The 17709-nt window shown below is 36.3% G+C and overlaps 1 protein-coding gene across 3 annotated transcripts in view; it reads left to right on the top strand.

The window, feature by feature from the left end:
• Positions 1-12157, top strand: part of ZFR (zinc finger RNA binding protein) — a 45114-nt gene extending 32957 nt beyond the window's left edge. For 2 of the 3 annotated variants that reach the window (XM_064439606.1, XM_064439605.1), the window contains exons 15-20: positions 1-142; positions 5079-5176; positions 6002-6097; positions 8789-8900; positions 9021-9118; positions 9844-12157. In XM_064439606.1, the coding sequence (XP_064295676.1) occupies positions 1-142; positions 5079-5176; positions 6002-6097; positions 8789-8900; positions 9021-9118; positions 9844-10023 (726 nt within the window). In that variant the 3' untranslated portion in view covers positions 10024-12157. Of the gene's footprint in view, positions 143-5078; positions 5177-6001; positions 6099-8788; positions 8901-9020; positions 9119-9843 lie in introns of those variants that run through there. The other variant, XM_064439607.1, reaches the window with a different exon arrangement.
• Positions 12158-17709: the final 5552 nt, after the last annotated feature.

The raw sequence follows: 17709 nt of genomic DNA, 5'->3' as shown, positions 1-17709 counted from the left end.
GTAATAAGTCCTGAGAAATATGATATCAAGTGTGCAGTCCCAGAAGCAGCAATAATTTTAAATTCATGTGTGGAACCCAAAATGCAAGTTACTATCACACTGACATCTCCAGTCATTCGGGAGGAGAACATGAGGGACGGAGGTTGGGAAGTCGTTAAAGATGTTACTTCTTTCTCACCCATTTTTTTATGTTTATCTGTTCTGCTTAAGATGGCATTAAGGTCCTGGAAGGCAACATGCTGGCACATGTGTTTAATCGAAACCTTGTTTTTCAACAACCAGTCTTGGTAGAGAACAGTTGGTTAAAATAAAATATTTATATGATGCGTTTATTTAATTTTTAAAATTTCAAATATTATGTCCAACCTCAGCTTTCTGGAAAAGGTACAAACTTTACTATTTTTTCTCTTTTTAAAATTATGTGGAAAACTAAGTATTTTATAGCAAGTGGCTATAAACTGGCTTTCTAGAGCAGTCTTGCCCTAAGAGAAAGATTGTATGGTTTTAGAAAATCAAATCACAGGTTTTTGGGTTTAAACTGGATCAGTTTTACTACCATTTATGCATTCCAAATAGCAGCACCACTTAAAATGCACTTCTATAATACTTTTGATGGTAACAGTGCTTCTAACTTTAAAAGACAATGCGATTTTTTCCAGCTCTCTGAGGTTGCTTTTTGGTCTGCTATGCTTTTTGAGTATATTTAGGCTCCTGGTATTACAATCAGTCTTTTATCCAACTGGCAAACCCAGACTAGTACAATAAGAAATGGCTTTGTCGTTGAGCTGAAGCAGAAGGTGGAGCTTGTAAATCAATTTACATTTCTGAAGTCCACAGTTTCTCTGGTGCCAGCAGTGTTGCTTTAAGGTCTGTTCTGTAACACTTTCAAAGCTCCGAAAGCTTTTAAGCCAACAAGCATGATTAATGTCTGCAGTACATTGGTTCTTTTTGTTTATGGGTCAGATAAAATTAACTTTTTGTTTCCTTTTAATCCTATATTTTCATAGTTGAAAGAGATCATGGCAAACAGGGTTCTGGTGTTTGACAGTGAACCTACAAATAGGAAACCTGAGGCTATCTTAACACTTCTTATATGCAGGTTGAAAAAAAAATGTATGTGTGTATGTATACATGTGCTTGTGTATATACGTATTTTATATAAGCCACGGAGGTTTTTTTATTTCATCTCATCATTACATGTCCTCTAAAATACTTGAGGTTTTTATATTGCATTAGTAAATGTCCTGTAACTGTGACTAGTGCATTGTAAGCAAGCTGTGTTAACAAAGTCGTCCTCCAAAATCAGAAAGAAAAATTTCAAGATGCATTATCTGGTTTGGATGACTTCTGAAGAGTCTTTAAGAGTTCTTGGTACATTATTTTTAAGCTGTGCGTATTATTCCTAGCTATAAAGGCTTTGTACATGTACTGTCACACCTAACCAATTTTACTTGCTTTTTGACAATCTAAGTGTAACATGACTCTTTGTTTGTCTGTGCTGAATCAGACTTCAGATATTAAGTTTGCAAAGAATACTTTTAAGTTAAAGATTTGATTATTAAATTAGATTTAATGATGTTAACCTTAAACATCATGTTTATTTCTTAATGTACTGTGCAAAAGTGTGGTATTGATTCCTGCCACAATACTCAGTTAAGTGGTTTCTGGCCTAAAATTCTATGATGTGGACTAAAAATAAAATAAATTTCAAATGACTTCCATCAATCCCTTAATTTGTGCCACATAAAGGAAACAAATCTGTATTTTTGTCTGACCCACACTTGAATTAAAATGATCATTGTGAGTTTATTCACTGCTGAATGCAGTACCGCCTCTAGGCAAGCAAAATCAAATTATATTTCACTTCAAGACACTGAGCAGTATAAAATGGATGTGCAGAAAAGTTCACTTTTGAAACTAGAGTAAATAGAAGACTGAATTGCAAATTATTGCAGCGAAGAAGGCCTTATTACGAAGACTGCTGCTTATTTGCTGCAGAGTAACAGTATGTGTGTGTGTTTTTTCTTACTGCAGCTTCTCATGCTCTGTGTCTTACAACAGTTTAAAGTTTTCATTTTTTTTTAGCCTGCTTGGGGAACTAGTTCAGGTGATAAGGAAGGCTTTACCGGAAGAACCAGTTTGAGTAAAGATGAGACTGAGACTTGCATGTGGGATAGAATCCCGTCTGATGTGTAATAAACCCATTACATAATAAAAGGCTAAAAAATATACAGTGAAATAAAATTGTTAACCGCATAGCTACTGTTTCTTACAGTATTGTGCGTTTGACAGTTTACTGAATCTGATATATTCAAAGTGCTCTAACCCCTGCTGTGGAATCTTTCCTTCAGCAAACAAAGTGTACATACTTATAAACGCATATATGTGTGCGCGTGTGTCTTTTTTTATCCTTAGCTAACAGCCCCGGTCCAAAGCCTTCTAGCAGAGGGACTTGATTCCTGTCAGGGGTTGCTGCCAAGACATCGGAAGGATTTTTGACCAAGGTTTTCTAAAGCTCAGTGTCACACCTGCCATGCTTTACAAAGGAGGGGTTTTGGATGCATAGTCCTAGCATCTACTGTTACTTTGTGGTTTTTTTTTCCTTTTCGTCTTTGTCTCTCTCCTACAATTAAGCAGTGTTCACACTAGTCTTGAAATAGTTGACTGGGTAAAATGTATTTCCCATAATAAACCTTACCAAAATTGATACACCTGTTAACTTTTAATGAAGAGGTAGTGTGGACACAGCATGTCTAATTTAAGATTAACCCCTTATATTTAGGCTAGTAATAAATTGAGTTACAGAGGGCAAGAATTCGTGCTTGTGTTTTGAAAATTAATTAATTTTTTCTGTCTTAGCTTAACAGGGTGGTAGGTTAGACATCTGAATTTAGTTAAGTAGTCTTTAAGGGGTTAATCCTGAAATGTGAAACAGATGCAAAAATCCACAGATTGAATATTACAAGAGCTTCCTTCACACATTTTTTCAGTCAATGTACCCTCAGTGCAATAGGTGCCTTGGCAACTTCTGACTTTCAGAGCCTTTTTGAGTTTCAAAGGCAGTCATATGATATCTATTAGTAGCACATTTTAGATCAATGTTACCAGCACTGAGTAAGATTCTTTTCTGTGTACTTAAACTGTAATTCTTTTCAGTAAAATTATTTTCCAAATTGAAGTTTTTCAGAGCTAGAGTTGGAGTTTCAAATTATGTAATGAATTATTGTGCTAAAATTTTGCAGTGTCACCTATTTGCATATTAGTTTTAGAATAATGTAAATGATTGATTGATTAGGCTACTAGGCCCAACAACCCATATTTTTATTTTTAATTTCTCAACCTTACTTTGCCACTTCTTTCCTGCTCTGGGTTTACTCTAAATACACTTCTTGTCTCTTATATCCAGATTGTATTCATTTCATCAGTTATCTTACCTGGCACCTCTCTGGTATAGGTTTGGGTTTTTTTGGTTTTGTTCTGTTTTGTTTAAAGGAAATACTGCTCTAAATGTCTTCATTTGCTCTGTAAATGCCTTGTTACCACAGTTTTTCATCTTTCCACTTTAACATATAGTCCGTAAGTTTGAGTATCTGTGTGAGAAGATACCTATGTTCTTCTCAGCTTCATTCTTATTTTGAAATCCTCACATTTTTAGCCCTGGGTAGAGCAATGGGACTATCCTATTAAAAAAAAAGTTCAAATCTGAATGTAGTACTTCAGATTAAATTTGATTATTATATTGCAAAGTTCTACCATCATGTTAGTTCATGGCTTTTTAGCTTTCTGTATAGTAAAGTACCCTACTATTTATTTTACATCTGCGTAAAATAGGTTGTTTCAGAGGTGTCTTTTTGCAGCATCCCTAAAAGCTTCTCCTTGGCAGGGATGTTTCAGGAGTCTCAATTTTTTTTTTTATTCTCTGAATTCCTAAATTTATATCTTGCTGGAGTAAACTATATTGTTCCATCTCCTGTGAAATGAGTGCCACTGAGTGAGGGTTTTTTGTTTCATCTGATCTGGTGTATCACCAGTTGTGCTACCAATACACTTTGTTGCTAGTCTCAGTAGCCATTTTCATAATTAGTAAAACAAAGAAGAACTTTTCAAGCTGATCACTGCATTATATTTGTAGAATTTTTAAGTAACCCATGGATACCATTTCATTGTTCAGTGGTTCCAGTTTCATTGATTAAACCACTTCCAAAAGGGCCTGTGGTCTCTTCCTTTTTGGTAACGAAGCAGTCAGCTTGGTAATTAAATCCATTCCTGAACATTTAAATGTAAAAGATCTGCTATATTTTCTTTATCTTTCAGATACTCTGCTTTGGTTTTAAAGTTATTTCTTGCTCTTCTTTCTCCTGCTAAATCTTAAGTAAAGCAGTCCCTTTTCAGATCCTCCTTTGCATCCTAAATAATATTTGAGCACATATATTATGGCCTGAGGAATTTCATCTATATAAGTAAGAGAGGGTACTAGAAATGGAACTCTGCATTATTGAAGAACACTTCACATTCCTTTAGTCAGGTTTTTAAAACAAAATAATTTTAAGTTTGAGGTATGATAAAAATAACATCATTACTAAACATCTAGCACTTTTAAGATTTGTAATACTTAGTTTTTCTTCTAAGAATAGGTCCTAAATAACAGCAAGACCATTAAAATTTACAAGAAACTAAGTTCAAAGGTTTCTACTTGGTTAAAGTGGATTTTTGTGTTCCTTTTGTCTTGTGTTCTCCGTGCTGGTGCACTGTGTCCAACCATCCTTCCTTCAGTATTTAATTTTAGGGGATATGTGTTTTTTCCCATGCTAGCTTAAATAAAGAAGTACAACGCATTGCATAATCTACAATGCATTTAAAAATAACCTCAGAGCTAAAGTATAATATGCTCTTGATCCTCACACTGGGTTGATGCCCTAATCCTAATTGAATGGCTTTTGTCGAACATTTACATTTGTTGTTCAAGGGTTAAAACTTTAAATGGCATGTGTGACATTGAAGCTACTTTAAGGAAGTGTCTTGCTCACCTGGTCAAACACCCATTCCTCACTGCATTTTGCCAATTCAATCCATTTTAGATGTAACCTCGGGTATGGTGAAAGACCCACCGGACGTCTTGGACAGGCAAAAATGCCTTGACGCTCTGGCTGCTCTACGCCACGCTAAGTGGTTCCAGGTTCGGAACATCATTTTACTTTCTTCTTGTAGCCTTATGAGAGATTAGTTCAGTTGCAATATAAATGTTTAATTGTGTGAAAACACTCAGCGTTGTTCATGCTAATACTACTTAATATTTTTTTTTGGTCCCTAAATTTAAATGTAGAAGGTTGAGTATGGAGGAGCTGCTTTACGCAGTTATTGCTGATTTGACGTGATATTTTTTTTCTGGTCACTGAGAAGGCGACGTTAAAAGCTTGACTCGCTTGGGGTGATCAAATGTTGTATATTTGTTATATATTCCATAAGGCTGCAGAGTAACTTTGCTTTAAATAATGGAATATGTGTTTAAAGCTTTGTGTTTAGAGTTAAGACTTTTTTTCCTATTCCTTTAAGTGCATTAAGTGTGTAGGGAATGAAAGGTGAGAAGCAACTGTTTGGTTTAGTGACTTTGCATTCTGGCAAAGGCACGATAAAGAAACCAAACAGATTCCCTTGACCTTTCAGTCTCTATACCTATTTCTTAGATCTTTACTTTATCCTTTTTATTTCTAATATAGAAAGATACTGTATTTATTGTTACAAGTGAACATAGGTCAAAGTGTACAGGGGATCAAGAAATGTTGTTCTTGTATAACCTGTGCACTTTGACTTCTACCACCTTAAATTACTAACCCTGTATAAAATACTGCTGTAAATGGCAGCTCATCGAATAAAGTTGTAGAATGATTTGTTTCAATCTTGTATCTGAGCTTCCATTGAACAGTGGTGTTTTAGTCTTTCAACAACTCCTATTTTTTGTAGCTGCTGGGATTAATTAATTTGGTTTTGTATTGCTCTCAAGGCTAGAGCTAATGGTCTGCAGTCCTGTGTGATTATCATACGTATCCTTCGTGACCTCTGTCAGCGGGTTCCAACTTGGTCTGATTTTCCAAGCTGGGTGAGTAGTGTTCTTTTGGATGAGCCTTTTTTGATACACATGGTACTGCAGATAAGGCATAGCGAAAGGTTACTACAGTTTTTATACGTACTACGTACAAACTACTACAGTTTTGAAATGTACTACAGTTTGAAATTGAGATTTTTTTCAAGAATTAACATAGGGTTTTGTTTGGGTTTTTTCCCAACAAATAATCCAGATGCCTTCTAAAAAATTAATTTTCTGAGGTTTTGTCATTTGGAGCTGGAATTTTGTTTTTTTCCCAAAAGCCATTTTCTTGTTCTTTTGTATCCTCTGGGGGTAGCATTCTTACTCTAGATCTTAGCATTTTTATTCCTTTACTCTGTATAAAAGAATCTAATTTTTTCTAAACAACTGTTCTGAATTGCTTGGAGTTTACTGAAACTTACTTACAATAATGTCAGCAGTGCCCAGATAGTTCTGTGAGAACAGAAGGGCTACTTGAAAGAATGAATCACAGTAATTCCTGTGATCATTTAATATGTCCCTTCCACAAGATGAAATAACACTGTACTTCAGTACAGTCTGTGGATGTGTCGCCGTCAGCATTTTAATCAGTGTCACTTGGATCTCTAGGTTGTACCAGGCTGCCTATTTTAATTCTTGTAGCCAACTGTTCTTGGAGCATTCCTTTTGCATTGGCTATCTCAAATGATGCTCTCCAGGAATGCAACTTGTGCTCCAAATATTAACAGATGTTCAATCTGTGGACCTGACAGAGTTAGTCTGAAACAAAATTTCTGAAACATGTATCGTGTGGACATAAATGTAGCTCTGACTGTTTTGCTTCACAGACCAAATTCTGTTGCACTGTGCAGCTCCCTTTTCAGTTTTGGCAGGAAAAGCACTTACATTATCAAGACAGTTTGAGCAGTTGGCATTATTTCAATGAGAAATGCTTTACAACTGTACTAAGCTTGCAAACAATTTTTATTAAATTACTTCTGATAGTATTTATTGCTTCTGGAAAAAATGTGCAGCCGTTATTTCTGTTTTTAAAATATTTAAAGTATAAAAAAAATAGTGCCAGGTTCTGTGCTACATTTTGTGAAAGATACATACTTCTTAGCTTCTTTCAAGCTACACTTGTACGGTGTAAGTGCCCTCGAAATACCACTATGATGCTGAGTTGCCAAAGAATAAACCCTGGCATTCTTTTAGAAGAGCATCCTTAGAATTGTTGCAACACACAGCAGGAACATAGATGAAGAACAAGGAATGTCGTTTCTTATTTCTCATATTATCTGTTATAAGGCACATCCAGGAGGGAAGAGAGGTATGAAGCAGTGTGTCAGGCCTAGCTGTGTCTCAGTTCTCTCCAAAAGTGATTCCTTATTTGCTCTGGGTGATGCATTGTCAGTGACATGGATCAACATTGAAATCTGTGTAGTCAGCTGTTCTTTTGGCCTGTTGGCAAAGTCTTACTGATAAAAACAATGACAGAATGAAAATGGTGATTTTAAACATATGTAATTTCTGCCAGTCACAGATGGAATTTCATAGATTGAAGAAATATATTTTTCTGGGTACAGAACTTCTCCTAACCTGTATGCTAGAAGCCTGTTACAAACCAAAGAGATGCCAGAGCTTTTTGAAAAGAACCTAAGTAGTAGTAAACATAGAATATATTAGGAAGTCTAAATATGGACATTAGTAGCACCCTCTTTATATACCTAAAAATAAAAACCAAATTAGAAGAAATTTGTCAAGTTCCTACAAGTTAGAAGGAACTATTGTTCAAGGTTAATTTTTTTCAAACTTGAAATCCAGCCTTTTGTGCTCATAAATACCAGGGCATCATAATTCACATTTTCCTGTGATTAAGTTTTAGACTTTAGTGTATAGTATGAGGATCCAAAGAACTAGATTTAACTAAATTACTGTTGCTAAATCCTGAGTGATACAGTGGGAGTATGGAAATTACCATGCTCAAGAATTAAAATTTGTCGGTCAAATGGAGCTAAAATAGAAAGAAATGGGCACCTTTAGTGAAGGATTGTAATCAACACTGCCTTTAGTTACTTGCATGCATCAGAATAGGCAGTTACTCCTGGAAAGTAGAAATAAAAGGCAACATTTGAACAACTGTAAACTCAGAGGGGAAAGGGTGAACCAAAATACAACTCATCCTCCAAAAAACCATCAAAACACAAGAGATGCATTGTTTCAGAATTAAACATGCCGAAGAGGCAATATTGAAACATGCATTTAATGATGAAAAAACACTAGGGAAAACTATTCTTTACTTTTTCAAATATCTTTTATAGGTTTTTCTGGAAAAAAATATTGTCTAATAGAAGTAAACAATGGAAGTTTTCACAGAAAAACCCAATATTTAAAGTACTGCACATCAATTAAATTATTTTAACTAATATCAAATAATGTATAAATTTTAGAAAACCTGTTTATCATCAAGATTTCTTAACACTTGTTTAACATCTGAGTTAGTGTTAGCCTATGAGTACTCAATGTTAATTTTGCACCAGCTTTCTTTTTATTCATCTTCTTAAAATATCTTTTTTTTTTTCCATTTTAACCGAAAGCATTCTGTGATGTGAAATGTCCTTTGAAATTCTGGATTAAAAAGTTCTGTATTGAACAACAGCAGCAGGTTTTTTTCTGTTTTAATCCTTGTCCTAAATTGGCTGGATTTTCCTATTGTTTGTCTAGGCTATGGAGTTGCTTGTGGAAAAAGCAATTAGCAGCGCTACTGGGCCACAGAGTCCTGGGGATGCACTGAGAAGAGTTTTTGAGTGTATATCTTCAGGAATCATCCTTAAAGGCAAGTTGCATTTGATCGGTGTCTGTATAGTTATGCTTAACTAATGTAAAATCTTAATAATCTCATAATCTTGGTTGAAATAAGGTAGAGATGTGCTGCTAATTAGCCCAACCATTCTAGGTGGTCCTGGTCTTCTGGACCCTTGTGAAAAAGATCCTTTTGATACACTTGCTGTAATGACAGATCAGCAACGAGAGGATATTACTTCAAGTGCACAGGTAAGAAAACCTATGTGTGAAGTAATTAAATTTGATGGCAGGTTTGGGGGATGTTTTTTGGTTTTTGGATTTTTTTTTTTAATGGAACTATATGGTGGACATGAATATTCTTAGAATATAGGTCAGTCTTTCAGATGATCAGTGTTAAGCTAGGCAATAAAAATGTCACAACTGAAGGTGTATAATAATGTTAATTTTTGCACTAAAATTAACATATTTTCCTGAAAAGTTTTAACCACTCCTGTCTATATATATCAGTAAGGATGCTTGATCTACAGCAGTACGTTATTAGATATAAATTACATTGGCATTTAATATTTTCTGAAATCTGTGTAAGTTTAATTTTTAGTATTTATCCACTTAAAATATTGACCGTTCACATTTGCAGCTTAAGAGGTTACTGGTCCTGCCTCTTCATTTGATCCTTTTGCTAAAGATTACTCATGCATGATGGGGCATGTGACAAGCTGTGGCTACTTCAGTGCAGGTCCAGCAGCTAAATCTCTTGTGCATTATTTTTAAGCTAAGATGATGTACCTTGTACAGAAGCAGCAAATGTAACATACACATTTTATTGTGGTGACTTTGTTGGAGGAAGGAAGAGGGGATAATGAGAGCTAAGGATGATGTCATACACCACTAGTGTTCTTCATTAACTGTTTGACAAGTACTCAGAATAGGCATTTATTTCTAACAGAAATACCTTCTTTCTACCCTCCTTCTAGTTTGCACTGAGACTCCTTGCATTCCGTCAGATACACAAAGTTTTAGGAATGGATCCGTTACCACAGATGAATCAACGCTTCAACATCCATAATAATCGTAAAAGGAGAAGGGACAGTGATGGGGTTGATGGATTTGAAGCAGAGGGAAAAAAAGACAAAAAAGATTATGATAACTTTTAAAAATGTTTGTCAACAGTGCTAAGGTCAAAGGTGACAAAAAGTCCATTTGTTGCCTTGCTTTTACTTCATTCATAATAATGTCTGTTTAAAACATCCAAAACCAACTAGGGAATTAGATTTGGAACAGAACAACCTAGCTCTTCTGAATATTTTAATGGATGTACTGTACCAGACAAATTATGGATGGAAAGACTGCAAATGGAAACTATGTTGACAGGAAAAAATAGTTTTCCCTCACTGCATTTTCTTTAAATGTGTTCCTAACTTTTAACTTTTCTTCCTTTTTTTTGTCTTTTTTATTAACAAGTGCGTTGTCATCTTGACTGTATTTAATGCAGCATTTGTGCATCTGTTGCTATATGTATTTCAACTTTTTATTTAGAAGGTTTTTTGTTTGCCTTTGACACTAGTTGTAGAAGTTACTTTGTGTTAGATAGTATAAATTGTGCCCCTCCCAATTAATATTTTACAGAACTTTTTTTTTTGTAAAGTGAGACTGCAGGATTATGGTTTTTTTCTAAATGTGAAGGGGTTACAACACAATTATCCTGCCATTTGAGTGCTCAGAATTAAATGTTTTTGCCAATCTTGTGGCATTTGTCTCCTTAGTGTGATATAACAGTGTAATTAAGACAAATTTGTGTTAATCTAATCAAGTTTGCTGTTAGTTGTGCATTAGCAATATAAAAGCTAATATATATACAGTACAGTCTTGCAACAGTTCTAAAGCAGCTGCATAATTGATCAGTTTTGCATGATGTTTTTTATTTTAATAGAAGGGCTTTCAAAACTATTATTTTAGGTTAAATGCGTAGGTCTTTGTATGATTGACTTTGTGACATAGCAAGGCCAAAAAATAACTTTCTGAATTTCTTTTCTCAACGTACAAGTAAAAGCGGGCATTCCCATGTAGACAAAGTCATTCATTCTTTTTAGCCGACTTTGTCAGTATGATATTAATGCCTCTCAGCCCTTAAAATAAATGTTTGTCATATCAGTGCCTGTGAGGTTATTCCTTATAGCTATTTCTGTATAAACTTTCTGTGATTTTTTCAATAATTCAAATTCTAAAAGTGAAGTGTTACTGAAAAAATGAAGGTTATCAAAGGAAAAACCCAGAAAATTATTTGATGTGGCCATAGTGTATGCTTATGTTTCTTTCAAAAAACTAAGTATAGCAGTGGTGTAAGTAAAGTTACATCATACTGTTGATGTATGCTCTGGTACACAGGTGTGATTTGTTGTCACAGCACTAGAGTGGAATACACAAAAAAACCCTAAAATCTAGTGAATGACTAAAAATCATTATACACTGGAAAGTGACGTTTCATTCTGTTCAATGTATATTACGTTTTCTTGCAAACCCATAAAACAGATTAACATAGACTAACATTCTGGTAACTACTTTATCAATGGCTGTAGGATAGTATCACACATTACAAAGATAATTTGTTATTTCTGGTACCAGTTAAAAAATTTTTGTTCCATTGTGAGGTTGAATTTATCTTTGACCTTTTTAATAGGTAACTCTTGGACTAGGGGGATGTTTCTGTTTGCAACAATTACTGCTAACAGCAGGGGCCTCTGGAATAAAAATACGATATTTTAGAAAAAGAGGGAGCCTAAAGACTTTAAAATTGCACTCTGATGCTTGAAGAACACTGTATTGATTTTGTTCTTTAAGGGAGTGGTTAGCAAATAAAAAGAGAGCTTTTCTGTTGCAGGAAAGATTTAATTTCAGCATCAGAAGTATAGAAAGCAGAATGCTTTAAAGTTACTTTAAAAAAAGATTACACTAGTTTCTGTTGTCCAGTCTTCATGCAGACCTCCAAGCACGTGCTTGTTCTTTTTCTTAAGAGGATATCTTGCTGCCATGGTGTCTAGTTAGCCATTGCTATTTATTTTGAAAGCTACAGGTGCTATTCATGTGGCTATTTCAACTCCATACCAAAGTTTCTTTTCTCATAAAGTAAACTTGTCTGTTCAGGCATGTGACCCTAAAATTCAGGATTAAAAAGGTCAAAGATGTAGTTTGGATTTCCTGTGTTTTTTGTTCTCCTAACCAGTTTCTGGATCTTTTGAAATATTGTGTACTTAAAGTGATTCCACATTAAATATGAAGCTGTGACCATTATTTTTGCGCTGTGTGTTGAAGAGTGAATTTGCAGTTTGTTTCTGGTTTTCCTGTCCATTTTAGTGGACTATTTTAGGTAACCTCTGGCTCTTGTTAACCTAAGAAGAATGGAAAAACCAAGGTTTTAAAAAGTACAGAGCTGGCTTTGACTTCAAATATTACAGCATGCACTTAGGAAGACAAAACTGAGACCAAGTAATCCATTTATGAGCAAGTAATCATTTTATTATCCTGTGTTTTGGTAATGCTAGCAGTTTACTAATAACCAGTGTTTGCCTTTTTTATACAGCAACACTATGTTACATCTCAAAATCCCAGACACCCTAGTCATCACAGACAAAAGAAATGTACACAGCAAGAATTTTCCCCCCTGTGCTCACCTTAGAGGAACAGTAAAAATGTGAACTGTTCTGTTTTGAATCTTTTTCAAACTTTGACTTCTTGCCTAGTTTATAAGTGTGTCCTGTCTGTGGGCAGTGTGGTTTCACATGGATTCCTGTATAGAGGCATTGCTAGAAATTAAAGTTTTGGACATAGTCCATTAACTTCTTGCACTATTATGAAATCCTAGCTGAACTGTAATGTTATAGAGCTATAGAATGTGATGAGTTCATTTGCTTCTTCTATTTTTAGGCATATTTTGCTACTCAGAAGTGGTTTAATAGTACTTAAAATTGTTGTATCTAACAAACTTCTGAGGGCTGGAATCAACTTTAAGTATTCCTACAACAATTTGTACGCATATTTAACATTCTCGTTGCTGGTTGAATATATGCTGATCATGAGTCTGTTAAGTATCCACACAATTTATTTTTAAACAATTAAGACTTGTTTAGACTACTCAAATAGATTTTAATAGCATAGCATTAATAATAGAGGGGAAAAAAGAAAGTAGTAGGCACAATTTGCAGCCTGTTTTTTTCCACTTATATTATGGGTTTACAAAATACAGTGATACATTCAACAAAAACATCTGTTTCCTTGTTTGGGTTTTTTTCTCTGAAAGCTATAAACCAAAGAGCTTTCTAGCCAAAGAGGCTAGCAAATTAAATTTCTACTGAGATTCTTCTATAAATATTCTCAAGAGTTCTTTTTTCCTTCAGTGTGATATTTCTCAGCCTTTAACAATTAAACAGACATCTAGTATCTTGGGGAGGAAAAAAAAATCCAAGGAGTGTCATTTACAGAGTTATCACAATGGTTTTAATTTATACCCCAATAAAAATCAGACTTCATTCTGTAAATATCTGTTAATTTGTATTCTCCCATTTTGTTCCACTTTCTCATTTGCATTATGAAAATGTGCATATATATTCCTAGTACTGAGATAATTTTGCTGTTTATTGAACTGGTTTCTGACATTCTACAGTTTGCATTTTAAGAAATACTGCCCTAACAATATTTGGCAAGTGTAAAGTTCCTAACAGGGAAAAGGTCCTTGTTTTTCATGGGTACATGAGCGTCAGCTGCTGCTGGGGATTTTTATCCTGCACAGCGCACGCTTTTCTATTTAACGTAGCCTTAACATATCTGTGTTAGCAAGGGTTATAATTAAGGGTCGTTATCTTTAATACATGTGTTTCTTAAACTATTTTGTAAAGCATGGCCATTAATATTTGTTCTGAAGCCAGTGATTCATTTATTGCTGAATAATTTAAAGCCTATCAGCTTTTAAAGGCTCGACCTAGCTTAAATACTTTCACATATATTCTACATCAATCCTGTTTTACGTTGATATCCTAAATCCAGAGAAACATAGAATGACATTAAAAAATCGTCTATGGATGTTTTTAAGTTTTCTGTATTCAAAAATCTAGGATTGCAGAACAGAATAGCTGACCAAGAGAAACTAAATCACTTTTTCTGCAGTAAAAGGTTACTTTAACATTAAAAGGGAGTCAAAAAGCCTCGTTTCTTCATGAGAACCACAAACTTTACTCCTTATGTAAGCGTTTTTTCTCTCCTTTTCTGCATGCTGCGTTGTGTTTGTATTAATTGTATGCATATATGATTAGGAAGTTCTGTCCAGGATATGTAAGACAGCCTTATCACAGACGTAATGTCTGGCATGCGTTTAAATTCGCCAGTAATGTGCTGGTTACACAAGTTAATGTTTCCTCGCTGAGACAGTAAGCTGAGCTGCATTGCTAACAATGCAAGTCAGAACAATATGGGAGATGAAGGTGCCTGAATACAGGGGTTTGCTGTCATTTTATGTGCTCCTAAGGTGCATGCTGCTCCAAAAGGGGAGGGGTGTCTCAGAGGTCCAGGCCTGGAGCTGCCAGCCCCATATGGATACCTCAGTATGCCTTAGGACGTCTGGAATGGCATTGTTTAGGTGACTACCACGTATTTACATGCGTGAGAGAAAAGTGCAGGCACTTAAAACTTTCAAGAACTGGAGCCAGTGTGATCCAGTGCTGCCAATAGAGTCATGTGAAACTGCAACTTCAAGAAGGGGGAATAATCATGAAGGAAGCATTGTGGTGTCAGTAATGGAGTGTGCTTCTTGCAGTAAAGTGCCTATAATAATTAAATGCCATCTCAATTTCTCCCATTAACTGCAATTTTTTCTCTTTTACTGTGTTTCGTAAGTAGAGGGAATAGAATAGATTACAGTAGAACGGACTGTTTCAGTTGGAAGGGACATACAGCGATCCTCTAGCCCAACTGCCTGAACAATTCAGGGCTGACCACAAGTTAAAGCATGTTATTAAGGGCACTGTCCAAATGCCCCTTAAACACTTGACAGGCTTGGGGCATCAACCACTGCTCTCAGAAGCCTGTTCCAGTGTTTGACCTATCCCTTCAGTAAAGAAATGCTTCCTAATGTCCAGTCTAAACCTCCCCTGGTGCAGCTTTGAGCCATTCCCATGTGTCCTATCACTGGATCCCAGGGACATGAGCTCAGCACCTCCCTCTCCACTTCCCCTCCTCAGGAAGCTGTAGAGAGTGTGATGAGGTCACCCCTCAGCCTCCTTTTCCCCAAACTAGACAAGCCCAAATTCCTCAGCCCCTCCTCATAGGCCATGTCCTCCAGCCCCTTCATCAGCTTTGTTGCCCTCTGGATGCATTCAGGGACCTTCACACCCTTCTTAAATTGTGGAGCCCAGAACTGCCCACAACACTCAAGGTGAGGCCGCACCAACGCTGGATCACCTCTTCTGACCGGCTGGTTACGCTGTGTTTGGTGCACCCCAGGTTGCAGTTTGCCCTCTTGGCTGCCAGGGCACACTGCTGACTCACACTGAGCCTGCTCTGGACCAGCACCCCCAGATCCCTGTCTGCAGGGCTGCTCCCCAGCCGCTCCTCTCCCAATATATACTTGTGCATGGCGTTACACTGTCCCAGGTGCAGAATCCAGTGTTTGTTAAATTTCATTCCATTAATCATTGCCCAATACTCTTATCTATCCAGATACCTCTGCAAGGCCTCTTGTCCCTCAAGAGAGTCAACAGCACCTCCCATTTTGGTATCATCAGCAAACTTGCTAATGGTGCATTCAACTCCTGCATCCATATCATTGATAAATGTATTGAACAAAACAATGTGTACATGACTTTCCCCTTGTATCTCATGTGGAGCCACCAGCTTTCTATGGCCATAAGTATCTTAAATGTCACCCAACACATTTTCATTCCCAAATGTATTGTTCCCGATAATGTAACCTGTTTCAAGTTCATTCTAATTTTGGTGGTGTTTTACAGAACCAAAGACACACACATTTTAGAAGGAAAATGCTTGCTCTTCCTGTCCTTTTCCCCTTTGATGGTCAATCACCTCAATACCTGCATGAATTATGACTTTGAGAAGTGAAAATGAAGGGGGGGGGGGACGGAAGAAGAAGAACGGAACTGATTAAATGAGTCCAACTAAAATAAAATGAGGAAGGCCCTTAGAGAGCTACAAATCAAAGCTAAAATAAAAAAGTTACATATAGTGGTAAAACAGTCAACTACAAACTGCAAAAACTGTGTGAGGAAAATTAAGAAAAAGGTAGAGGGAAGACTCACTGCTGTACATGATATGCCAACAATGCAGCAACTGCAGTGATCCACAAAATCACAGAGGAAAATAAGAAGTGCCAGGTGACTGGGCAGGTTGAGACTGAAACGGATTAGGTCAGCCAAGCCGAGGTAGTAATAAATGGTACATGAAATGTCACTGCAAATGAGTCAGGAGGAAAGGTGAAGGGAAAGAGGAAAAGAAAGACATGTATCTATCCTATTTCACAGACAAAACTGTATATCTAGTGTCCATGCCTTGCTCCCTTACAGGTGAATGAAGAAGAGAGTGCTGAGGAGTGTGTGAGCACGCTTCTCCAAACAGCTGGAAGTCAAAATGAATGCTGCCAAAAAAAAAACAAATTGCAGTGTTACGCAGCAAATCAACAGGACTAATATTTGAACCATCTCTGTGTGCTTACAACAGCAGAGCGCGCTGTATTGTCAGCAGCAGCTTCCATTGAAAAAGGCAGTTAATTTTTACCAAATGCAAGGTGAAAACTGTGATGTTTCAGCTACTCCAGCATTCCTCTCTATTGCCAAAGAATGCGTTTTAAAAAAAATTTTAAAATAAACTAAAAAAAAGATGCAGCAAAGTCGCCATGGCAGCAAAATCCAATATAAAATCTCTTGCTAGTGCAAAAGAAGACAGCAGTGGTTAGAAACACAATCAGGACTATCACATAAATAAATTAAATACTTTTGTGGGTAAAGAAATTAAACATTTCAGAGTACGCATAGGAGAAGGGAGAAGAGACATTCAGTTTGTCCAGGGTCACCGGGGGACATCAGAGAAGAAATGAGCTATAGAAGTTCTCCCAGGTAAGGATTCCCACTTAGGAAGGTGACCTGAGAAAGAGTTTATAAAGGAAGACTTGAGAAAACACGTGTCAGAAGAGTATATACAGCAAATCATTGAGAACAGGAGAGAGACATTTCAGACGCAATTCTTGTGTGAGAGATAGTGTGCATTTTTGCTTTCTTGCATCCATTTCTTAAAAAACTTCCTGCAGCTGCTGCCAGGGGTGATTTCAGGGCAATAGATTCAGGATAAGCATTCCTCATATGGCAGTGGTAAATCATAAACCAGGATTCTGGATGCTTTAACTAATGTCCCCAGCATGTTACCCAGCATATCCAAAGGCATAAGATGTGCCAGTTTACAAGCTGTGTGACCAATTCAGAGCTCCTATTACAGGAGTGTTTCCCAAGGAGCAGGGTGAGAAGCAGGGTGAGAGAAAACAGATTTGAAAACCAAGGGCTTAGAACAAAGTCCACACAAGGAACTTCCACCAACCCTCTGCTGGTTCATATATTCTACCCGAAGAACAGTCCCTCTACAAATTTCATCCACACATCAGAAAAAATAATAGAAAATTTAAAAGAACTTATTTCCTTGGAAAAACCTGCAGTTCTGGAAGGACAGGTGATTTCTGGAGTGTCCGAGACAAACATTTCCAAATATTCATCTGACATTCATGCATGCCAAACTCCTGTGCAGACATCAGTATTCTAATATGTTTCAATCCCAGAAAGTTTGGTCAAGAA

Source organism: Phalacrocorax carbo, chromosome Z (assembly GCF_963921805.1).
Source record: "Phalacrocorax carbo chromosome Z, bPhaCar2.1, whole genome shotgun sequence".
Lineage (NCBI taxonomy): Eukaryota > Metazoa > Chordata > Aves > Suliformes > Phalacrocoracidae > Phalacrocorax > Phalacrocorax carbo.
This window is presented reverse-complemented; position numbering and strand designations above follow the sequence as displayed.